The 26,394-nt window shown below is 37.5% G+C and overlaps 2 protein-coding genes across 2 annotated transcripts; both read right to left on the bottom strand.

Moving 5' to 3' along the window:
• Nucleotides 1-385: 385 nt before the first annotated feature.
• On the bottom strand, nucleotides 386-15,128 carry wdfy1 (WD repeat and FYVE domain containing 1). Its single transcript, XM_054601669.1, has 12 exons — nucleotides 14,937-15,128; nucleotides 12,741-12,808; nucleotides 12,534-12,607; nucleotides 12,270-12,324; nucleotides 10,489-10,639; nucleotides 9,537-9,649; nucleotides 7,213-7,339; nucleotides 6,346-6,451; nucleotides 5,769-5,870; nucleotides 5,541-5,671; nucleotides 5,324-5,432; nucleotides 386-4,230 (listed from the first exon to the last, which is right to left on the bottom strand). Exons 1-12 carry the CDS (start codon nucleotides 15,071-15,073, stop codon nucleotides 4,171-4,173), a joined length of 1,233 nt encoding a protein of 410 aa, XP_054457644.1. The 5' UTR covers nucleotides 15,074-15,128; the 3' UTR covers nucleotides 386-4,170.
• A 2,539-nt stretch (nucleotides 15,129-17,667) lies between these two features.
• On the bottom strand, nucleotides 17,668-25,023 carry serpine2 (serpin peptidase inhibitor, clade E (nexin, plasminogen activator inhibitor type 1), member 2). Its single transcript, XM_054601095.1, is given in 10 exon segments — nucleotides 17,668-18,312; nucleotides 18,710-18,793; nucleotides 18,880-18,966; nucleotides 19,630-19,727; nucleotides 19,829-20,027; nucleotides 22,295-22,492; nucleotides 23,079-23,306; nucleotides 23,397-23,602; nucleotides 23,604-23,688; nucleotides 24,863-25,023. Coding segments are annotated over 9 exon segments (1,209 nt in total). The 5' UTR covers nucleotides 23,675-23,688; nucleotides 24,863-25,023; the 3' UTR covers nucleotides 17,668-18,274.
• Nucleotides 25,024-26,394: the final 1,371 nt, after the last annotated feature.

Genomic DNA, 26,394 nt, shown 5'->3' with positions numbered 1-26,394 from the left:
GAATCTGATGTGACCAAAGCCACTCACACTGTGTTATTGTTAATTCAGCTATGGGTTCAATCTCTCGTGTCAAATATCTATAAGTAACGTGTGTGTTTCTTATGTTGTTGTGCAGGTTGAGCTCAGGCTGGAGGTCAAAGTGCTCTTTCTATTAGCCGTGTGCTTTTAAACACACCAAACGGCTGCGTCTCTTGACATGTGCAATAAAACTTGTGTATTTACAACCCAGTTAAATCTGCAGAGCACCTTTTAAAAAATGCCTTTTACTGACTGTCAGTTCATCTTGTAAATGCCTGCTTGAATAAATAAAATTACTGATTGTTTTTGTGTCTCGTGGCTTCATTTTGATTCAAATTAAAACAAAAAAAACAGTCAAATAAACATATCAGAATATCTTTATTAAGCATCAATTCTTTCCTCTCTGTGTCCTGTTTCGAGGGTCCAGAGAGACTTAAGTCAGTACTGTATTGTCAACAAAAGTATTTAAAAAATACAGTTATTTTGGAGAGATGCATTAAACAAACCGCATGTGTATTTTTACAAGCATCTGAAGTCAAAAACAACAAATGGAAATCAATTTACAGAGTTTGAGATTTCTGGACCGGAGTGAAAAATATGAGTGGTCTTTGAAAGATTCTTCATCAATATGAAGGTTCGTGTGTTAGTGTTTGAAAGCAAAAATGACTCCTATAACTGCTACGTCTTTTAGAAAAAAGGAAATAAACAATTTACAACCTGCCTCTTCTGCTTCTGAAAACAACTAATCCTGCAATCCATCAGAACTTTAACGTCTTTTTCAACTACTGTGTAAAGTTAAGCCTAAAAGAAATCAGTTACAAGGACATGATAAAAAAACAAAACAGTAATGACTGGAAGAAGCTGGTCCAGTTAAAATGGAAAGTAGAGCTTTAAATCCTGATTGTTCGGTAGCATCGTTGATAACCCTGTAGATCCCAGATGACGCTTTATGACATGACTCTATATGATACTTAGGGTTGGACTGAGATCAGCTCACCAATATTGATGTTTGACAAAAACGGTTAACGTGTTTCTATTATGAAAGCGGTTCAGCTACATTAAGAGTCTTGAAAACATTTGTAAGTTATATCTGTTTGCTAGCATGTTGTTTTGACAATATGTTACTGTTTGTTTACCGTTGTTCTGCTGCCACCAAGTGGCCAAAAACATGAATGCAGCTCTACAAACTTTTTTCTAGCTTCTTTTAGCTCATTGTTTAGTTTTTTTCCAAATTGCAAACTCCACTGCACTCAACCTTTATTATAGTATGCAGAGTGTTTCAGCAAATAAGCACTCTGAGAAACCCGCTGTACGCTACCTGGTTAGCACTAGCGGGTAGACAAAGATAGCGGCTAGCATAGTGATTTCGCAGCTAAAGACTTTTTAAGAGAATTTACAGGAACAACACCCCAAAAAAACATCTATTGTTAGAGCTTTAACATTGTGGACATTTTATTTACTCTTGCCAAATATTTAAAATTACACAAATCAATATTTTTTTGTAGTAGAATTGGATAAAATAACTTAATGAAATAACATGAAATGTGTTGTTTTTCGTGATCGACCTGTAGATAATTAACTTTAGAGTTCTACGTAGCTCTTCGGAGCATTTTAGCTTTGTTTCTTAGCTAATTGTTTTGGTGCTAATGTTACCCCATGTGGTCTAAAAAGGGAACTGCTTGATTACACAGAAATTATCGATCAATTCATAGCGCTTTAATAGTATATTTTGTTACTTTTTATGATAATTTTGAAGAACAATTCAAAGAATGTTTATCCCAAATCTTCTAGAATACAGACGTGTTCCACTTTTACCAAAATAGTTTTTGGAGGGGAACGACAGAAGGACAGAAATGGTAAAAAAAAAAACTAAAATAATGAACATTAATGCAAAATACTAGCTACTGACAGATAGAATAAGCATCAGCCCTTCAGTCTAACCCCAAGTATTAATGTTTGACATGTAAACATTGTGGAGCAAGAAAAGTGAACAACCAATGATAATACATAAATACTTTACTACAAATATAAATATACACTACATGATCAGAAACCTGGAATGTGACTACATTTAGAAATCAGCAATTCCAACATTATGACGCTAATTTTTTTCTCCACTTACAATAAGGCAAGCGTTAAGTCTAACATTAAGAGACGCTAGCTGTTATTTACAAGGACGCTACATCGAATCCAGCTAGAAAAAAAAAAAAAAAAAAAAACTCCCAAATCTGAACTTACAAAAAATGTTTTGTTTAATTCGAAAAAGACCACGAGTTGTGCAATTCAGTGCAGTGGTGAAAGCGTAATGAGACATCCTTCATACACAAATGTTATGGGGGGGGGGGGGTGAAAAAGAAAAACAGTTTCAGCTTTTAAAACAAGGTGAGTGCTTGAGTGAACAGTCGTAAGCACTGATTAACCACTAAAAAGGCTTTGTGAGTGTGTCCTCATCTCTTTAAGGCTTTTGAAGGAACACGAGCAGCAGCCCCATTCTGATTCAACATGCCAGAATTTAGTGCTACTTGTAGTTTGGAGTATCTTTTAAGTGCCTTTCTCCAATTTTACGGCATAAAAAAATTTGGCAATATTTATAGATTCTTTTATAAATTACAGATGAAAAGGTATTTTCATGAGGCATCAGAATCTTGGGTTTAAAAGAAGAATGATAAATATCTAGGGGAGGCAATGATGCTATTGTTGTCTCAGCCAGGAGAAACGTGCATGCATGTGTGTCCGTGAGTGAGTGTGCTCATCTGTGTCCGTCCACGACTAATCTTGCGTTCTGCTGCAGAAAAATTCATAATATTTTGGGTGGCCAGTTATGCCTGCATTCTCAAGGACCTCTTGTAGTTGTGGCAATTCCTACTTTCTCTCAAAACACCTTTCATTATCTGCTTAATTCTGCAACTCACTCACACCAACCACCAGTCGGTAGGGGTTGCTAGCGATGACACTGCTAAGTACATCACCGCCACTCACTTAATTTTGTTTTAGGCGAGATTGTGGGCAATAACTTATACGACGACTCGAGCCATTTATCTGCATACATAGCTGCTTGTTTTTTAGTTTGAATGAAGTTTGTTTTATGACGCCTTTCAGCCAATTAGTGTCTTCACGGAGGTGCTATAGTGAGTGCACCTTTTTTAGTTTTTAGACTGAAATAATCGCATTTATGAAATACACCTCAGGATGGCTGCGACAGGGTGTTTGATGCTACCGGGTGTATTTTGATTTTCCCAGTGATGTCATGCAAAACATCTTTAAGTGGATCAAGACATTTACTTCATATGTCGAGAAAGAGGCCGTTCCATTGATTTACTTACCCTGCTTTGACTGATTACACATGAATAATGGTGACAACCCACATGACAGAAACCCCGTCCAGTGACAAACCTACTGATGTAAAACCTCCTGAGAGTGATTTAAGGCCAACTAGTGAAAGAAAAACAACTGAAAGAGACAGAAAAAGCTGATCACTTGGATCAGTGAGGGTCATTTCAAGCAGCTATCTACTGCACATATGATGCAGGGGTATATACAGATGATTGAGGAATATTATTATTTTTGTTTACATGTTACAGTGACTGATTAATAAGCAGTTAGTGGGCCACAGTAATACCCAAGCTAGTGTATGTTTTTTTACAGGACAGCCAGGTTGGCGATTTAGTGAACTTTACAGCGCAAAGGTAATAAAAAAAACCTTTGTCAAAAGAAGCATCGGAAATATTAATATAATGTAAACACTAATATCAATACCATTCCTCCCATAGGAGAAATCATTACGATGCATGCACACATACACACACACACACACACAATTGTGCTTAGGGTTCAGAGCGAAAAAGGCGAAAACATTAGTCACACACACATACACAGACTCTTTCATGTAGGACTGACGGGTAGTGAAATTAAATGTTTGAGAAGCACAAAGAAATGCGGAGGGCTACGCAATCGACACACACATACAAAACACACACAAACATACACGCACACACATTCACCGAGAGCAAGCCTGGCTGTAGCTGAAGATCCCAGGAGTGATGGGTGCAGGGGGGGAATGATACTGTACAGAGGGGTTTCCATGACATTGGAAGAGTGGGCGGAGCATGGAGGAGGGGTGCAAAGGGTGGAGGGGGGGTAGGGTTAGGCCAATCAGCGCGAAGAGAAGCCTGTTGCTAAGCTACAGCCAACCACCTGCGTCACATCCCAGATCTGTGGAGACAAACAGACAACAATAAATGATTAGAGGGCCTGATGTAGAGCTGCGTTCAAGGATTCTGCATTTATTACTGAGAGACTAGATAGACGACGTCGACACTGAGAACAACAACATCCATATTATGTGCAATTTCAATTTATTTAATATTACTGTCAATATCATGCACATTATTACTTCTCTGTTCTAGTTTCTATTAGGCACTGGTGTTAGTCTCTCTATCTTCTATTTTTACTCAAGTTTTTAATCTTATGTTATTGTAATTTACCTTTTCTTATTGCCATTTTATTTTTGCTCTTCTTCTTCCTTCTTATACAGTTAATAATTACGACTGTTTAGTGTTCTTTTATTTTATACAATTACTCTATTGCGTTTTGGTATTGCTCTGTGGTAACATTTGATCAGTCTCTGGCACAAGAACTTCCTTCAGGAATAACAAAGTTCTATCTTATCTTATCTTATCCTAAAGGATGTTTTCTTCAGACTTTTTACTGATAATTTACTCCAAATTTGCGTAGCGACAAAGCAAATAGAAAGGTAAAATAAAGGAACCATTGGAAACATGATACAGAAAGCGCTAAAAGATATAGTAGACCTCAAAACTTGAGATAAAAAAAGATGTGAACCTTTAAAAACAGTTTTGAGTTAGCTTTTTCATGGAGCACAGACTCTAAAAAGTCCATAAGAAAGTTCTCAAACCAGTTTGGAAGAATATTGCATTTTGATGCGGTCCATTCATGTGCAAAGGACAGTATGCTCTAAACAACTTGGCTATTAAGTAACATGGGCGTCATGTTAAGATTGACAGAGGAGATTATGTTGCAACAGTGTTTCCTGTAAACCTTCTGCAATTGTTTTCTTATGTGAAAACAACTTGAGTACATTATAAACAAACATGAATTTAAGATGTGATCAGAGGGCCATTGTGCATTCAGCATTCTTCACATACTTTCTTGTAGATTAAAAAGACTGTGTGACCCCCCTGATTGTATATTAGGAAACAAAATCTCATATAAAAGCTTGAAAGAAATGACCTTGCTGAATACAGGCATGAATTATCTGGGATGAAAAAAACAAACAGTTGTTGACCTTGACAATGCGGTCGCTTCCACAGGTGACCATCAGGCCTCTGGATGGGTCCATGTCCATGTGGGCGATGTTGTGTTTCCCCTCGTGGAACGTGGCCAAAGCTGTTCGACTACACAACACAACACACAAACACACACATTTAAATCAGAAATGCCTCTGAAGAAAAGGAATATAATGTGAGGAATTGTTACAACATTAAGAAAAGCCCTTTACTCACTCTTCTTCTTTGACCGTATCAAAGCAGGCGTCACACACTCGCACCGGGAACTCGAAGCCCATGATTGGGAATGTGGTGCGTTTAGAACTACATTTCCCACATACAGCCATGCCGCACTTCCTGCAGTGGTGCTGCACAAAAGGAAAACACAACCGCATATAAATAAATATATCATCACCATGATGGGCTAAAGGGAATCACCACAGGACACTGGTCAGACTCTCCTACCTGTCTGAGCCCCAGGGTCTTATTGTCCCACATCTGCTTGATGTTCCAGAAGAACGGCTGCTCGCACTTCTGACAAGAGTCGCTGTCTAACCACTGCGGCGCCTGCAGACACACATGCAGTCCAAGGCAATTATTAAACAAGAATAAATGCAACTTCTCAAATGGAAAAGTGCTGCGACAAATCATTTTTGCACATGCAAGGAGTACTGATATCGGAACTGAGACAAAAAAATGGAGTAAAAAAGAATGGTAAATATACTGTGTGTTACAAAGATATGTCAATCAAAATTCACCTTGAAGAAAACATAAATGCTTTTAGTTCCATTTAAAACATGGGGTAATGGTGCACTTTAACCTCTTGTGGCCAAGATTGGTATTACAACAACAAACGTACTATCCTTTTCATCGATGGAAAAAAAGTCATAGGGATCATAGAAAGATGAACCTGGCAAAACCTTTTTTGAAGTCACAAACACAGGAGAGAAAACCATTTAGATCAGATGTTCCTCTCTCTTTCCCCTCAGGGCTTCCGTACATCCTCCACTTGTTTCATTACAGTTATAATAATGATGCAGACCTCTTCTCTCTGCGTGTCCATGTTCCACACCGCCATGCCTCCGTCGGCTGAGCACGACACCAACTGCCTCGTCAGCTGGAGATAACGAACGGCCTGAACGCGCTCGCTGAGGGAGACATTGAAAAACAGAGAGAGAATGACAAGGGAGAAAAGTAATAATAATTCCAATTTAATATTAATTTCACCCTGCATTAAGCAATGTTTCCAGAGAAATCACAGGGAATCAACTCTGCAGCTCTACACAGCCTTTTTCATTTTGGCTGCATGTTTACTGTGGGAATCAGTGAAACCCCCAAAGGCAAACATTTCAAGCAAAGAAAAGCTTTGATAAACCCACTAAAGATTCTCTGCTAGCATCAAAGAGCAGACAAAGTTAATATGAGAGAAATAGAGGTATAATTATGAATATATTTGAGCATTTTGCAGCTTGAAAGATGGATTTTTGTTTGAAACCCAATCCGAGCTAAAAAGGAGAATGAATATTGGAGCTAAAATTACCACAACTGAAATTCATTTCTAATTTTAAATCCATTTGATGTGTATTTGTCAGCTTACAAAAATCACAATGATACAATTAATCCAACTTTACTTTGAAATTAAAACTCAAATGACAAAAGATGAAAGGGTCACCCAGCCTTTGTATTGTTTTCTTTAATAATAGGACACACACACATTGACAATAACACTTTTCTTCTCATCTGTCATTCTGTTAAATCTATTAAATCCCATATATGGAAGTCTATAAAATAGATTTTAATACATTAATGAAATGGAGGAGGAGAAAAAGAATAAAGGTAGGGACAAAAGAGACCTTTGTGATAGTTAATTCAGCATCGCTCACATTACATACAACAGCGGTGGACTTACTGGTGTCCCTGCAGCAGCAACGTCCGTCCTTTGCGGCCCCCGATGTCCCACATGATGACGCTGTGGTCGGCGGCCCCCGAGAACAGCAGCCTCTGGACGGGGTCCCACCACAGGGTCGCTATGCTACCTGGAGAGAAAAGAAACACACCTGTTATATGTGTGGTTTTTTTGTGCTGCAGGAGCTTCTTGAGGGACAGTGTAATGCAAATTTCCCCGCTGCGGGACTAATAAAGGATTATCTAGTGTAGTAGTCTGGCCCCCGTCGGCTCTACCTAGTGGCAGCTGGGTGAACTACATTACGCTCAGACCTTATATAGCATATTGCACATGCTAAACATTAAATCTTCTGTCTCTGCACACGGCTATGTTGTTACAGTGCACTGCACAGCCCATGACTTAAATAGCTTTAACTGTGTCGTATTTATATTGCTTTATTTTATTATTATTTTTTTTAGTTTGTTCTTAATGCATCGATTGGTTTTCCTGTGCTGTTTAATATGGACTTTAATCTTAACCTTAGTGTTTCCTGCTCTTGTTGGGCCTCACTGCTGAGCTTTCTGTTGTTATGTTTCCTTGCTTTAGCTCTCAAAGTACTTTGTAAACTCTGTTTTTAAAAAAGGTGCTATATAAATAAAGTTATTATTAATGTTATTAACTCAGATTTTGTTGAATCGCAGATTTAAGTCGATTTGCAAAGATTACATTTTTTTTCCACGTTCCCAGTGAAGCCTTCGGCGTTCAAGGGGAAAGAAAATAAAGCTCTTTAAGTTAGGAACCAGTCATGTGATTAATAAAAGCTTGTGGCAGCCGGTGGTGGACCGATTAGGCTTGAAGTAACTGCTCACCTATAATACACAGAGAACCATACTACCATAGAATCATGTCATCAAACCGTCTTATAAAGCGTTCTTGGGTACTTTACATTATACAAATAGGATTATCATACGATATCTAACTGTAGGGAGACAGAACTCACTCTGGGATCTGCATTCATGGACTCGTTTAGAGCCAATGTGGGAAAAAAACACCAGTTATAGCTTAATTTTCCATCAGCTGCCATGAGAAAAAAATATTAACTCGTATCTCAAAATGAAACAAACTAATTTATTGGTGTTGGCAAAGCTGTTAAGATTTATATGATTTATATTGTTCTTAAGATGAAAACCAAGGTTTGAGTTTGGCCATACTTTACTGCAATAAACAGCCCACTACAGACGCCTTTTAATTAAAGTCGGAGGTTATTTCTCGGAAGTGGGGGAGGAAAATATTGTGCAAGAAAAGAAAACATTTCTAACCAGAGCAAGTCAAATAATAAATGAATAAGTGAGATTAAAAAGGTGGGGCCCGACCTTTCCCTTCTGTTATCTAAAATTAATCATAGCTTTTATTAAATATTAGGGTGGAACTGCAGCTTGTGCACAGCTTGAGTCTGGCACCGCAGTCATTAATATGTATTATCATCAGCCTAATTAAAATGCATTATCATGTTGGCACATCGGCACATCAAAGAGAGAGGAAGGGGAATTAGAAGGAAAAAAAGGAAAAGGCACAATAACATGTAACTTTTAAGCAATATGTCTGTGGCACAAAAATATGTTTTTTAAGAGGAGATGGTAATCTGGTCAGATGAGTCATCCTTCTGTTCTCAACAAGCTCAAGTGTGATAAATGCCCGAAGAGGAACACAGGGAAGTGTCTGTTTGGTTGTGGGATCCAATTTTCCTGGCACAGCTATGAAAACACTGAATCCTGAAATGGAAATCTGTTCTGAGGAATGCATTCGTCTTTCATCTAAATGGATGAAATGGTCACTGAAACGGCTTGATGAGCATGGAAACAACACGGTGGCCAGATCTGAACTGAAACTAGCAGATGTGGGAATTTTTCCAGCTGTATGACGAATAACATTTTCCGCCATCATCAGCATCATCTAAAACCAAATGAAGGGGTTTCTTGTGGAGAAGTGGTCCGACATCCTGCCAACAGAGCTCTACTCATGTGGAAAGTAAGTGTCAGACCTATAAAGCTTTTCTTGTAAGTCATGCAAAATGTTATTTTGTTATAAAAGCAGTTAAACTTATCCGGTAAACCACAGTGCGTGTGTCTTCATACCAAATTTCTTTCACTTTTCATAATGAAGTCATGAGGAGGAATCTGGGTCATCCATTATTTCACTGCAGCCACATCTGCATATCTGACTACGGCATCAGAAACCTGCTCGTGTCTAGAAGGATTGTGAGACAAACTATGTGTGCGATTCACCTAAGCAAAGATAAAACAATAGTCCTGCGTCAGTGATAAGAGTCATTCTTCATGTGTCTTTACCTTCGTGACCCTTCAGCGTAGTGATGGTGGAGTACGTCTGCTTCTCCAGTTTCAGCAGCGTGATCTGCCCCGAGTAATCGCCAACAAAGGCATGCTGCGTCTCGTGATCGTATCTGAGCAGGGAGTCAGGGCAGAAACAGACATACTGGTACATGCTCCTTTAATTACTAATGGATGGCTTACAAAACAGGCCTACTGGGCACAGGCCCAGGCCCAACATGTTAAAGGGCCCCCTTGGGCCTGAGCCTCTGTATGTGGAAGTCACAAAAAGGAACAAAACAAACAAAGAAACCCAAAACTACACAAGATGTTAAAACAACTACAAAGACAAACAAACCAACCAAAAAGAGATGCAAAACCACAACAAAGAGATGCAAAACAATCAAAAAAAGATGGGAATCAACTACTAAGAGATGCAAAACAACCCCAAAAATAAGCAATACGACCAAAAGTGAAACAAAACAACTAGAAAAAGATGCAAAGCAACTACAAAGAAACGCAAAACAACCGAAAAGAGATGCCAAACGACTACGAAATGACTAAAAAGAGACGCAAAATGACAAATAGATTCATGACGATTACAAAGAGATTCAAAACAACCAAAAAGTCTAACAAAACTAATACAAAGAGGTGCAAAACAACCAAAAGGAGACACAAGACAACTACAGAAATAGAAAACATCCAAAGAGAGACGAAAAAACAACTAAAAGAGATTCAAGAAGTGAAACAAAACTGCTACAAAGAGATAAAACAACGGCCAAATAGAGATGCAATACTACCAAAAAGAGACGCAAAACCATTACAAAGAAATGCAAGACAAACAAAAATATGTGTCTTTGAATCTGTGGCTCTTGTTCATTTCGGGGGCCCTTAACATGTCTGTCCCCTGGAGCCCATTGTCTCATAATCTGTCCCTGTACAAACACACACACAGAGAGTGACTGAAGGATACTGTAGGCAGGAGGCCCAGGCCGTGAAGTAGTGTCTCCCCAGCATGCTGCCACTCTGGGTGCACATCCAGCTCACACTCTTGTCATGTCCGGTGCTCACCACCCACTCACTCTCCAGGGAGAACACCATGTCTGACACGCGGTTCTGGTGAGCTGCAGAGCAAGCACACACACACACACACACACACACAAAGTATTAACACACAACAATGTAGTTGGACAAACATCAAACGAGGTCACACCCATTGCATCGGGCTCTACGTCCGAGCTGTCATGGATGAGCTCCACCTAAGACTGATTTGCACGTTCCAGGTTCTGATCCCATCAGAGGCTCTACTTAGTGTCGCTGTAATCCAGACTAAGACAGACGAATCTCCTCAGACAGTCTTAATGGTTCAACTGTGGATCACCTCTGAAAGGTGCACACTTTTGTTGTCCACTATGTACTCAACGTGTCTAAATTTACAGACAAAATTGCTCATATTAGTAGATTTAATAGCAAAACCCTGCTGATATTAATGCACAAATTTGTACAGATGTCTTGTATTTCTCATTCCTTGCTCCATTTTCTTATATTTTCTGCATATACTGTCTTATAAATTGTTGTTCTTTCTATTTTTCTTATATTTATTTATGCTTATATATTAGAGCAACTCTAATGTATGATTTAACAACTGGGGATCAATAAAGTTTTTCTGATTCTGATAACAATATATGAGCAGACTTAACATGTGTGAGCTTTTTTTTAAGCATTAGCCAATAGGGCTGCTAAAATAGACAACAAAGTCAATATCCCCTCGTCTGCAGCCCTGTAGAAAGTGACTGCCAAAAGGCTAATGGTGATGTTAAGCCCCACCCTGTTTTTGAAGTGCATACACACATCCTGTTTGATCTGGTTATGAGTCATGTTTTTGTTTTGCTCTCCTGCTAGATTTTTCTCAGAGGTGGTAGAAACCAGATGGAGCTTTCCAGGGTGGTGTTTTGTCCTCTAAAGCAACAACTGTCTATTTGTTCCATACGATCCTCCAGTGATGAGGCTAAAAAAGGGCGGCTGATACAGTCACATGTTCACAGTAATAACATCACATGAGATTAAGGAAGAGAGAACAAGAAGGGCTGCAACTAATAAATATGTTCATTATCGATTAATCTGCCAATTATGGTCTTGATAGATTGTTTAGTCCAGGAAATGTTTGAACAAATGCCGGTAACAACTTCCCAGAGCCTGAAATGACATCTTCGTCAAAGTCCGAAAACCAAAAGATTTACACTTTACAACAATAAAGGAGAAGCAGTGAATCTTCTTATTTCAGAAGCCAGAACAAGAGTTAGTTTTTTTCGCTGTTTTTGCTTTAAAAAATGAAACAATTATTCTCTTGTAACAACTTTTCTATCAATCACCTAATCTTTTCATCTTTTTAGTAAATCAATAATGTTCCAGTCGTAAGAAAAAGTTAAAGAATTGAGCAGCTGACGATGCTAACACATATATAATACCTGTCTTTGATGCACTAGTTAATACAATATAGAGAAAAGGATGATTGTTGTAACAACATGACAAGAGTTTGGTTAAATGTGCTAAATTTGGTTTTTGCTATACTTAAATTAAATATTTAAAATCTCTGTTGTCATTCTCACTGTCAATTCCCTGGACAACTTTGTACAACCATACAAACGTCTTGTTTATGTGTGTGTGTGTGTGTGTGTGTGTGTGTGTGTGTGTGTGTGTGTGTGTGTGTGTGTGTCATGTGTGTGTGTGTGTGTCATAACCTCACACTCTCACCTGGATATGTCTTGACGTGGCTCATCTTGTTGAAATCTTCAGAGATAAGAAACTCCTGGAGGGCGAGCAAACACGCAAACACAAACAAAAAAAAAAAGAAAGTTATAAATCAAATAACTTTCCTGCCCCGACAGGCATTTGGTGGAGCCCAAATATTGAAATTGCAGCCTACTTAAAACCAGATATGCAGGTTTAAGATAATAAAAAGTAAATAAAGAGACTGTTTGAACAACCAAAAAGTGTGAAGAAAGCAACTTCTCTCACCACAACAGCTCCGTTGTCCTGGCCGATGAAGATGCGTCTGCTGTCATGGTGGTACGACATGCATGAGCACGGAGCTAAAGGGAGAAAGAAGCAGACATTTACCGTGAGAGGAGAAGTCCCGTTACACCATGTTGTAGAGAAGTGTGCCTTGTATGGCTGTCCATAATAACACAAAGACAAGATTGTATGTACGTTTGGCGTACTTACAGGAGACTGTGTGGTAGATGCTTGGCCAGTACTGACCGCTGTCTCTTTTCAGCCAAACTCGAATGGTTCTGAGGGAAAAGGTGAAAAACGTCACATTCAAAGCTCTCTCCAAAGTCTTCTAAAGGGATCAGTATGTAGGTGTTTTCATGTTAGGAAGGTCAGTTTTTAATATACAGAACTCTAAGTGCATTTTGTAATGTTTTATTTACTGTTTGTAAGGACCTACGCTGCAGTTAGATGTTTATTTTATGCAAAAAAGAGGCACTTTTTAATGGAAATACTAAATGTTAATGACCCTCTTATGGGACTGGGATTAATCCTCGTCTGGGAGAAAAGCTCATTTTCTTTGCACTCAATGCTAAATTCTGTTCCCATTACAGTACAGGAAGGGATAAGATGATGACTCTGCCAGCAGAGTGTTTAAATCATTTTAGTTAATTTTCCAAATGACCTTCCATCCATGAACACAAGCTTTATTAACGTTACTGTTGATGGTTCAATATTAGACCATTTCTACACTGCACTTATGTCCATTTACCAACTTCTAGTACTTTGTAGTTTATGCAGTGTTGTTGCTTATGATGCATTTAAGCACCCCCTAAAATAATAATAATAAACTGGACAACTCTGCAAAGATCAAACATACTCTCATGTTGTCTTTTTGAAAACTTATTACATTATCAGATAAAATAAGCTTCGGTCAACCTTTTTAAGGTTTGACTTCTATTCCAGTAAAATGTGTGCAAAGCCACGCAAAAAAAGAAAGTATATCAAAAGCAGCATCAGTCCACACTTGTTTCATTAAGGAACCTGATTGCCAGACTGCCGAATCATCGCCCCACAAGTTCCCTTTTCCATTATCAAGTGGGTCAGATGTGTGATGAAAACTGCTTCGCATTTCTTCATAAGTTTCTTTATCTTTGAATGAGGATGTTGCTTGCCGTTCAGCCCAAGTATCACATCCAGCAAAATGTAATGTACTGATGTGAACCCTTTTACAGCCTTGACACAGAATTATTATTATTATTATTACAGCCTTGACACAGAATTATTATTATTATTATTATTACAGCCTTGACACAAAATTATTATTATTATTATTATTATTATTACAGCCTTGACACATAATTATTATTATCATTATTATTATTATTATTATTATTACAGCCTTGACACAGAATTATTATTATTATTATTACAGCCTTGACACAGAATTATTATTATTATTATTACAGCCTTGATACAGAATTACTATAATTATTATTATTACAGCCTTGACACAGAATTATTAATTATTATTATTATTATTATTATTATTATTACAGCCTTGACACAGAGCAAGGGAAGAGGTCTGTCAAATTATAGCTGAAAAATATGATATTATACAGTACCAGTCAAAAGTTTGGACACACCTTCTCATTCAACTACTTTGAAGAATCTAAAATATAAAACATATTCTGGTTTGTTGAGCATTTGTTTGTTTACCACATAATTCCATATGTGTTCCTTCATAGTTTGGATGTCTTCAATATTAATCTACAATGTAGAAAAAATAAAAATAAAGAAAAACCATTGAATGAGAAGGTGTGTCCAAACTTTTGACTGGTACTGTATGTATTCCCAGTTAATAGCTAGATGACCTTAGACTAACTTTTGACTGGTATTATATGTATCTTGTTTATCACCAATTAACACCAAAACAAAAAAATGTGTAATTATGCCTAGTTGGCGAAATGTGACATTCAAGGTCGTATTAAATCGTGGGAATATTATATGTTAGTCACTATAAAGGAACTTATAAATACAATAAATATAACTTGTTATTGTTTTAATCAAACCAAACAGCTGTCATCAAATAAACACTCTCATAACACTTTTACACCAAACTTTCATCACCACAAGCACCTGCGTGGAATTAAAACATCTACAATTTACGAGCCGCACTTGAACGCAGCAGCTAGTTTGAGAAACTCGTGTTTACTATGCGCGGCTAGCCAGTTAGCTTCGTTAGCTTTACGTCAACAAAGCGTGACACGTCACACTAATGCAACATGCAGCAACACTGACTCCTGTAGCTTCATATTATAGAATTAAAAAATAAAATACCCGCGCAGAGGATCGTGCGTGCAAGTAGCCCCCCCGGAGCTAGCTAAGCTAAGCTAAGCTAACCGCTAAGCTAACCGCTAGCATGCTCACCTGTCCTCGCTGACCGTGATCACGCCGTCCTCTTTGGGGATGAGGACGGCCGCGTTCACGGCGTCCGAGTGGCCCTCGATCTTGTTCAGGAGGACGGGTCTGGCGGTCTGGGGCCTCGAATGGATCTCCGCCGCCATGGTGTCTCTCTTCTTGTGTGTGTGTGTGGTTCTCCCGTCAGCTGGTTCTCCTCCTCACAAGTAAGAAGGAGGATCAGCTGACACCCGGAGGCGCTGTCAGGATTACCGTAATGACGGTATGAGCGGAAATTCACTGCGCGTTACGATTACCGTAATGACACCACACTATTCAGTATGCTAGAATCATATGGAAATGTTATTATTATTATTATTATTATTATTATTATTATTATTATTATTATACAATAAAAAAAATATTTAAATTAAAATTATAATAAAAATAAATTAAAGTATTATAATTACGGTAATGTCAGGATTACTTTAATTCACTGCGCGTTCCGATTACCGTAATACCACCACACTATTCAGTATGCTAGAATCATTATTATTATTATTATTATATTCCTTTATTGGCTGTTGTTAACAGATAATAACTAAAACATATTATATAATAAAACAATATTTTAATTAAAATTATAATTAAAATTAAAATTAAAAAATTAAAATTAAATATTCTCCTCCTCACTCGCAGTAAGAAGGAGGATCGGAGGCGCTGTCAGGATTACCGTAATGACGGTATGAGCGGGGAGAAATTAACTGCGCGTTACGATTACCGTAATAACACCACACTATTCAGTATGCTAGAATCATTATTATTATTATTATTATTATTATATTATTATTATTATATTCCTTTATTGGGTGTTGTTAACAGACAATAACTAAAACATATAAAACAATAAAAAAAGTATAAATAAAAATATTATCATTACGGTAATGTCAGGATTACCGTAATGCCTATATGAACGGGGAGCGAAAATTCACTGCACGTTCCAATTTATAATATATTAAAAATAAAAATGGACAGTATATCCACATGGGGGGGGCGCTGGTCAGCATGATGACAGTGTTCCTTCATAGTTTGGATGTCTTCAATATTAATCCACAATGTAGAATTTTTTTTTAATTAAAATAAAGAAAAACCATTGAATGAGAAGGTGTGTCCAAACTTTTGACTGGTACTGTACAGTCTGATGGCAGTGGGGCACAAATGAGCGTCTGAAGCGCTCCGTCCTGCTCTTTGGTTGAATGAGCCGATGGCTGAATGAGCTGCCCAGCTGCCACAGTTCCTCATGGAGAGGGTGAGAGGGATTGTCCAGGATGGCTCTGAGTTTGGCCTTCATCCTCCTCTCACCCACTGACTCCAGACTGTCCAGCTCCAGACCCACCACAGAGCTGGCTTTCCCTCACCAGCTTGTTGAGTTTGTTGGCATCTCCAATCAGATCTAGTATGTCCCCAAAACAAAGAATATGAAATGAAGTATGCCAAATACCAGGACTGTTTGCATTTTGCAGAATGCTTTACTGGCTATTCTGACCCACAATCCTTTCTTGTTCTCTCTGGCCCAATCCCAATGCCCCCCCCCCTTAAGCCTTAAACCCTGAACCCTCAGGGACTTAACTGACGTCACCTGTTAAATGGTTGGAGTGTGAAAAGGCTGCAAGGGCTTGAAATGGTGTAAATACGAAGGGGACAACACTTTTGCTGCGACATATCACAAAACCATGACAACCTCAGAAAATACTCTATTGATTTGAACTCTTCAAGGCTCTTTCCTCACAAGATGAGGGGTTGTTGTGAAATAATCCGTTTACTAGTTTTTGTCAAAATAGCTTCAATAACATTGAATGAAATTAATAAATCTAATATATAATGCTTTCATGCGTTTTATGTTCCATTTTTAATCCGTAATGTTTCTGTGTAAATTTAATATACAAGGATTGAACACCCATGTGTTTCTTTTCAGGACCTGAATTATTTTAAATTAAATTAAAATTGTACATTTTGAACTTTCCATTGTTGATCTGTACATTCCAATTCTATAACTGTTCCAGTACTGTAACTTGTGGAAAGTGGAAATCCTTAAGATTTCAGTCCCGGTTGACTTAGAATTTGAGTGAAAACAAAGGAATCGTGCCTTGAGTTTAGCAGACCGGAATCTCAGGTTGTGACACAAAATCTATACTTACATGCACATTTGTTTGTATTGACATGTTTAAAAAAAACTGAAATACATAATTTTCTTTCTGGGAAGATCACCAAAGACACCAAGTTTGTAATACTGCACATATAGAAATATTGCAATACTTTCATCAGAGGGCCGCAAGCTAAAACACCTTTAAGCTTTTCCCTTCGGCGATACATAGTGACCCAACAGACAAAAATCTTCAAGTTTGCCACTTTAATATACCAGAACTACACCTTTACAATTCAATTTAAAAGTGGCTTTATTGGCATGAAAGTTGCAGAAAAAAACCCAACAATGTTAGCAAAGTATCAAAATAAAACTTATAACTTAAACGTTCTAGAAGTAAACACGTAACATTCCAGAACCTCTCCATCATTCAAAAAAATACATGCATTCGTTTTATTTTAATAGTTGCTGAATAAAGTTGGAATACATTGTTCTGAAGCACTATCAGGAAATGCTGAAGCTGAACATGCTTTTATTGAAAATGCAAACACAACAGAATGATTGCACAATGCTATTACCTAAAATAAGACAAAACCACTGATGTTATAAATATGTGTATTTATTTGATCAAACATGAAGCAAGTATGATAACAGAATACCTCCTCAGTGAGGGAAAACAATCATTGTAAAGTATCTGAATGCAAGACGTTCATGATGGGACGTTCATGATGGGACGTTCATGATGGGACGTTCATGATGGGACGTTCATGGCCATAACTTAGGAGTGAAACTTAGAGCGGACTGGAGTGACGTGACTTGAGATGGAGAACTTCTAAACTGAAACAACAGCACGATAAATAAACTGATTTTTACTACTCCAGAGTTGAGAAAATACACAACTGACATTCAAAGTCTTTTTAAAAACGTAATAAATTCAAAAAAGTATAAAAACAAAATAGAATTTAAAAAAAATTAAAACAGCTGGAAAATTTAGTCTGAAAAAACATTTTATAAAGCATGTTATGCGTTACAGAAAAATGGGTAACATAAAAAAAGCGACATTTAAAACAAATAACATCAAATGTACACACTGTACATAAGTCTACAGCAAAGTTTGTGTGTATGTGCGTGTGTGTGTGCATGTCTTCGTTCATGCGTGGCAGTGTAGAAGCATTCCCCATGCTGGCGTACGATGCTACCAGTGACAAACCAGTGATGGATGGGCTCAAGGCTGGTTGATCTGGCCCATAAAGAGGATGGTACCTGGGACAGAGATGGAGAGAACTCATCATTGGCTGTTAGATAGATAGATAGAGAGAGAGATAGATAGATAGATAGATAGATAGATAGATAGATAGATAGAGAGGGAGAGATAGAGATATAAGTAGAGAGATAGGTAGAGAAATAGATAGAGAGAGAGAGAGATAGTAGAGATAGATAGATAGAGAGAAATATAAATAGGTAGAGAGAGATAGAGAGACAGACAGACAGACAGACAGACAGACAGACAGAGAGATAGATAGATAGAGAGAGAGATAGATAGATAGAGAGAGAGATAGATAGATAGAGAGAGAGAGAGATAGATAGAGAGAGAGAGAGATGGAGAGATAGACAGATACACCTTTAAAGGTGAACCCAGATGGTTAGAAGAAGAGCGTACCTGTTGGGTTGTGTCTGATGAGGAAGAGGAAAGGTCTGTCCACTGTAACCCACGGTGGAGAGGACCGGGCCAGCAGAATGGCAGCTAAACACAAAAACAAAAACATGTCATAAAAAATATATTTTAAAAAAAGCTAGTTCAAAACTCAAGTCATCGAAACAAAGACTCACTAGTGGCAGCTGCTGCTTTTGTTCCTTCTTCATTCACCACGACTTTGGCTTTCTGCAGTGCCTTGGATACATGAAGAGGCTCAGCACCTGAGGAAATAATCATCAATTAGGTAACATTTAGGGAAAATAAAAAGTAGAGAATGAGAAATTTGATTCAATACTATATTTTCATTGGAATTAAATGTGTGAAGGCCATGGTATTAATAAATAAATATAATTTTAGGTCATTTGGACACAAAGTTATGTTAATTTAAAATGATTATTTATTTTGGATGATGAAAAATGCTATTTCCTGTGATGGATGGGCTGAATTTACATTTAACCATCATTGAATGAATCAAAAAGCCTCCTGGGAATAAGTTTAACAAGGATTATTAGCCGAGACTGCAACTCATTAATAATGACGACCCACAAAAAAAACAAAAAAAACTGTTTGGTTGATGAATTATTGGGTAGAAATTCACATCCGTCAGAAACAACCCTCGTTCTTTTTTTTTTTTTCCTGGAGCAATCCTATAAACTCCTTTGCAGATTACACCACATGATGGCACCAGACCCTTACATGTAGAGCTCCCTTCATTAAATCACTAAGGGAGGAGAAGAGGGAGATAAAAAGAGACTATCCAGACACTAATCATACTTACTGACTCTGGAAGTGCATTTCCAAACCCCCTCATATCCAAATAGACCTGTTTAAATACTCCGAAGCAGTGAGTCACTTTTTTTAGGGTTTGTGTTGCTTTCACTCACTGAGATGTCTGAAGTCGGCTTTGTTCTCACTGAATATGTCCGTTATTCCCAGAGCTGAAAGGGGGGCTTCCAAATCCACCTCAGCATCAGCAGTAAACCTACAGACGTAAAACACACGCAGCGTTAATGCCGCATTCAGTCAAAGAAGAGCAACTATGGGATATATATGTGTATATATGTGTGTGTGTGTGTTTCTCACTTGGGGATGAGCAGGCGGACTTTTCTCATGGTCATCAGTTTGGTCCAGCTCTGCACCGTGGCCGTGCTGATGTGGGGGATAACGCGGGACAGAGGCGTGTCCTCCTCGGAGGGCAGGACGATCAACATGCTGATGGTGTTGCCGTGATACGGCAGCTCGATCACCTTGTATTTCAGATCCTGAGGTGTGGTGGCGATTCCTGGCAGAGGAAGAGGAGAGGTTAGGGGTTAATTGTTTCAAAGATCAGGATGACGAAATTTGAGTTAAGCTGTGTGCAATTCAACAGTAACTGTGTGATTAAAAAGAAAGTAGTGAGGATGTTTTCAATGCTATACATCATTTTTTACCAGGATTTTCTGTTGAAGAACTTGTGTTTCTGTGGGTGACACTATTTTATTTGTCTCTGACAATAAAGGCGATCGCTGCTCCGTATTCTTATTTAGTATAAACAAACTAGAAACATGCATAACTTGCCTACGACCAGCCGGTCAGCAGATGTTTATCAGAGCAAATGCAAAAGGATCCCGTGAACAGGTTGTTAGTTTCAGCAAGGGGGTAAGATAGAATAAGAGTGATATTAAAATAACAGACAGTTTTAATTTACACAGAGATACCGTTTATAAACCTCCACTGAGCTCTACCTAAACGCATTACTTCCCTCTATTCCAATATGTTGTTGCTTGCAGCTTTAGATCGCGTAGAGCGTGCTTGACTCTATGGCTCCTTTGACTTATTAAATAACAACACATTTCCACCTAAAAATGCACTGGGCTGCTAAATAAATGACCACTTAACAGAGTTTTCATTTGGCAGAAGAAAGCACATAAAGTCACAGCAGCACCGGTCTCATATCACAAACATCCGTTTAACTGTCTTTTCTTCCTTTATGTGACCATTAAACTAAAATCACATCAGGATGAGGAAGTAATAAAGCCAGGCATGTGTGAATCCCATTATATTCATAAAACATGACTGCATCAAGCTGTAACCAAGGGATTTAGGGTTGTTACAAACTCTTTATGATGTAGGTGGGGTACTTTGGGGACAATGATCCAATGAGACAGTCACAGACTACGAACCCTAAAGACAACACAGAGCAGGGGATTGAAGTGTCTCACAGCTCGACATGGCCTTAGTTTGACTCCAGCACTGTACGAGAATCCCTCCGCAGCAGTCTGACAGCTCGTCTAAATATAGAGGACTGACTCGCGTGTCATTTCAGTTCACACAGGGCTAAATAATATCCTAACAATGTGGCGAGTCGAAACGTGCATTTCCTCACAATTCAACACGAGCTGACGAATGAGTCACAAACTGGCAACGGCTCCGATCGGATCATAAAAACAAATTTAATTAAAATAACTTTATCATTAATCCTGCAGTATATCAACTTTAACAGCAGCTTCTCATCGGCCTGTTTGTTGCCATTTTTTCCCCAACCATGTCAGGACAGTCTAGACATGCAGTGATTAATCAGAGACATGGACACCAAATTAAAGATGATGATATTAAAAACACCCTGAGGGATTTTTGTCCAACGGCAAGCTATCAAACAGGGATGTCAACAGAATAGGATTAGACATATTTAATTAATTGACTTAATTGATGGCAAATGTTTTATGAGAAAAGGAAATTGAAACATAATGTTTATTTGTTCCCAAGAAAACTCATTAACTCCAAGTTATTGTCTGGCACTCATTCTCTACAATAAACACTTATCCAGTATCTAATTAGATCTGTTAAACATACGTCAACAATCTACGCACAAGTTAGAGAAAAAAAAGCCTTTCATAGTGATATTAAAGAGAAAATCAAAGTACCCATTGTTCAGTAAAAAGCAAACAGTCTTAATTAGCTTCCTGAATAGAGCTCTCGCTTCCGCAAGAAGCTTGTATCTTCTCATTTTTAAAAATACAAATCCATTCATTTCCCTTTTTCAATCATGTCTTTTTTTTTAATCTATTTTAGATTTGTATTATTATTGTATGTTGTTTTATTTTTTTTAATCACTATGTTGCATTCTTTTTTCTCGTCTTCTTTTGCTTACATAATATGTACCTGAACATTTTATAGAGTGTTGTTAAATGTATTAAAAATCACAAATAAAGCATAAAAAATAACCAAAAATACAGCATGTCTAAAAAATAAGAAAGTTTTCTTATAATTCATGGTGAAGGGAGCTGAAGGCCCCTTTTATATGAATACATTCCTCGGGATTAACATATAAAGAAAACCCCTAAATTTACATTTATCAAATTATTGCAATGTAATTATATTTCACTAGTCTCAACTGGCTCTTATTGCTGATAAAAGAATGAACCTTTTTATCTGGCCAATTAATTCCAACCAGTCTGAACTCAATGCTGGGACTTTAACTTGTTATTATGGCACTAAATAAAATAAATAACTAAATGAATTGGCTCTATGTAAGCAAGTCGATGATATGAAAGCAAAACGGCCTCTCACCGATGCTGAAGACGGATAGTTGGGACATCATGGGGACTTTGTACACCTCTCCGTTGCCCCCGGTGAAGGCCCTCATCTTGGTGTTCTCGGGCTGGAAGCGAGACTTCCATAGGCCTTTGAAGTAGATGGCGTTGACAGCGACCAGACGGGTCATAGCCGAGTCCAGCATGTCTGCTTTGATCAAGCTGGGGATGTGACCTGGATTAAAAGAAAAAATAACCACGGGAACATAAGTGACTCAGAGAGGTTTGATTTAAAAAGAAAAGAATCTCTTTCATATTCACCGATCTACTCAGAAGAGAACTGAACGCTTTCTGCTGTGGTCTGTGAGGAGTTCAATATGTTGAATGTGTGTTTACCTTTGATGTGTGAACACATTATAAAAAGACATGCAGGTAAGTGTGCAGGGGCCTTAACGAACATCACGACTCTTTGCACCCTATCGTGATCGAGAAGCTGAATAAAAAGCTAGGACCACAAATGTCAAATCTGTGAATCCGACAACTTGTGAATTAGTCTCACAATGAATTGAGAATGTATTAAGAATGGTTGATATCTTTTGTCAACCATTCTTAATACATTGTGCACCTTATTCACAAGTAACAAAGTGTGTTAGTTCACTTCTATTCCCCTTAAGAACGTAAGAAATGTACATACTTTAATACAAAACTGTGGCAAAAAAAAATCAAGAACTTTCAAAATAAAAGCTCACACCTGCATTACCAAGTGGCTCTTTGAGAATATATATATTGTGTATACTGCTACGTTCATCCATGACTCACACCTTTGGTCTTATTGCTGACCCATTTGTTGATTACATCCGCTGCCCTGTTGGGGTCGCCAAAGTCCAGGCTTCTGCTCTCGCATTGGAAGTTGGCTTTGTTGGCGGACACGAAGGCCTCCTCCATGGGGAAGCCGTTCTGGCTGAACATGGCGTTGGCGATGAGCACAAGGTCTTGGTTGGACTTGGCCGTCAAGGTCTTGTGCAGCTTCTTCAACATCCTGTACGGACCTGTGGAGACAAAGAATTATGATTTGCAAATATTGCATAGGGTTTAGATGTTAAATCTACGGTGCCTCAACTCATCTCAGGAGTCCTCACCGTTCTTCTTGTAACGGAGAGCGTTGAGGACTTGCTTGCGAGTGTCCCCGTGGGCTCCCGGTAGCAACATCCCAAGGATGGAAGCCACACCGTGGGGTGAGAGCACCACGTTTTCCAGGGGCTTGGAGCGAACCACCTGCTGAAACACCTGTATGCCAAGATCAGAGCCCCGCTCGCCGTAGGAGGGCGCCTGGGAGAGCACCCCCGTGGCCGTACAGGGTCACCAGTGCACACAGGCACAGTAATGAGAGGCGCTTCATCATCATCATCATCATCATCAACTCCACAGCACCTTGTAAGAAAAGCAAAAATACTGAATATTAGACACATTTTGTTGCAAGAACCATGGTACTCCAATCTGTTGATTTGTCCTCCAACAGACACACAGATCAGATTTTTTATTTTTATCTTGTTTTCTTCTACTATGTCTCTTGTGTGCACTTTACTCTATGCTGCTGTAAGCCTGCAAATTTCCCCGCTATAAAGGATTATCTTATCTTATCTCTTATCACTGGGATCTGGCGTTTATGGTTTACCTCTGAGCTTCATCAATATTTCATCATTATGAGCATTTACAAATGTAAGAAAACATCATTCTACAATAGGCATCCCTTGCTGTGTCCCTTTCACATGACTCACCATGTGTAACTACAATCATCAGCATATGTTTATAGAGTGCTGCAGGATCTGACTAACTCTTACTCAGGCTGCCTAAATATATGGTCTCACCAAGACCGCCTCTCTGAAACTTGGCTCTTCTGTCATTTTTTTTTAAATTCTAGACTAAATCAAATCTTTCAAAACCTATTTTGGCAGAATGATTCAGCCTGCACCCCACTCACTGAAGCAGAATGAGTTTCAGTTGCAAGAGAAGTGCATGAAGTGAATGTAGCCACTTGTACATGTTCTTACTGGTCATCATGCTTTATCTATCTCCACAGTCTTAATGGGAGCTGTGCAAAAGTTTTGATTGGTTTATTCGCTGGCACATCTTTGGTAAAGGGAGTGCAAATTGCCTTGCCACGCAGTTTGTTTAATGGCGAAACATCTATTTACTTTTGACATAGAGAAACTAGATTCCTGCACATATAATGATAGTGTCTGGCAAAAGAAATGACCATGCAATCTGCAGTTCTGTTAACAAAACGCCTATATTAAGCCTCAATCCACTTAGGACTGCTGGATAGGTTGACAAAAAGCTGCAAACATTCTTTTTTTTTTTTTTTTTTTTTTTTAAGAGACTGTCATGTGTCTTGGATTGCATTCACACAAATGACAAAAAAAAAGCCATCTTTGAGCACCGCCATGCTTATTAAACATGCACCAATAGTCCTGCAGGGAACAGCTCAACACTGCATGTGAAGCGCACATTTTGCATTCAACTAAAGTGGTGCAAAGTGTGTTTCCGTCTAATATTCAACAATGTAGCAAGTTTAAGGAAACCCATCAAACAGTCATTAACTTACCTTAAGTACTTAGAATGCTGCAGGTGGAACAGTGTCAGCTTTCAGACTGTCGTCCTGCAGAGAAACGTTGAATAAAAAAATAACAATAAGCCTCTTTAATCCAGTGAAAGTGAGAAGTACAAGTGACTGCACCGGTGATTCAGAGAGGACTATTTATTGGGCTGAACTCCGCCTTCAAACGAAACAAGCATAAAGCTTCTGTCATAAAGTTACTGTCAAGCTGGGGGAAGAAAGAACCAACTAAGAGCTTCATGTACAGTTTCAAAATAAAACACCAACTAATTAAACATCTAGTTGTCCGTTGACACACAAATATGGGAGGACGAAGAATGATATAAGTATAAATAAATAAATGCATGAATAATTGTATAAATGAATACAGGAATAATTCAAAAAAATAGTAAATGCTTATATAAATGTAAAAATAAATCAAGGAATAAATGAATAAATGCATAAATAAATGAATAAATGTGAGTGAGAAGAAATGTAGAAATAAATAATGTATGTCCTGTTTGATTATTAACTTTTATTTATTTATCTATAGATTAATGTACAGTACCAGTCAAACGTTTGTGGACACACCTTCTCATTCAATGGTTTTTCTTTATTTTTATTTTTATTTTTTTCCACATTGTCGATTAATATTTATGGAGGACGAAAAATGACATAAGTATAAATAAATAAATGCATAAATAATTGTATAAATAAATACAGGAATAATAAAAAAAAATAGTAAATGCTTATATAAATGTAAAAATAAATCAAGGAATAAATGCATAAATAAATGAATAAATGTGAGTGAAGAAATGTAGAAATAAATGTAGGATATGTATTTATGTATGTCCTGTTTGATTATTAACTTTTATTTATTTATCTATAGATTAATGTACAGTACCAGTCAAAAGTTTGGACACACCTTCTCATTCAATGGTTTTTCTTTATTTTTATTTTTATTTTTTCCACATTGTCGATTAATATTTATGGAGGACGAAAAATGACATAAGTATAAATAAATAAATGCATAAATAATTGTATAAATAAATACAGGAATAATTAAAAAAAATAGTAAATGCTTATATAAATGTAAAAATAAATCAAGGAATAAATGAATAAATGCATAAATAAATGAATAAATGTGAGTGAGAAGAAATGTAGAAATAAATGTAGGATATGTATTTATTTATGTCCTGTTTGATTATTAACTTTTATTTATTTATCTATAGATTAATGTACAGTACCAGTCAAAAGTTTTGGACACACCTTCTCATTCAATGGTTTTTCTTTATTTTTATTTTTATTTTTTTCTACATTGTCGATTAATATTTATGGAGGACGAAAAATGACATAAGTATAAATAAATAAATGCATAAATAATTGTATAAATAAATACAGGAATAAAAATTAAAAAAAATAGTAAATGCTTATATAAATGTAAAAATAAATCAAGGAATAAATAATTAAATGCATAAATAAATGTATAAATACAGAAATGAATAAATAAATGAATAAATGTAAGTGAAAAGAAATGTAGA

The sequence above is a fragment of the Anoplopoma fimbria genome, chromosome 1 (genome assembly GCF_027596085.1).
Source record: "Anoplopoma fimbria isolate UVic2021 breed Golden Eagle Sablefish chromosome 1, Afim_UVic_2022, whole genome shotgun sequence".
NCBI lineage: Eukaryota > Metazoa > Chordata > Actinopteri > Perciformes > Anoplopomatidae > Anoplopoma > Anoplopoma fimbria.
Note: the sequence above shows the minus strand (reverse complement) of the source record. Positions and strands in the feature narration are given on the sequence as shown.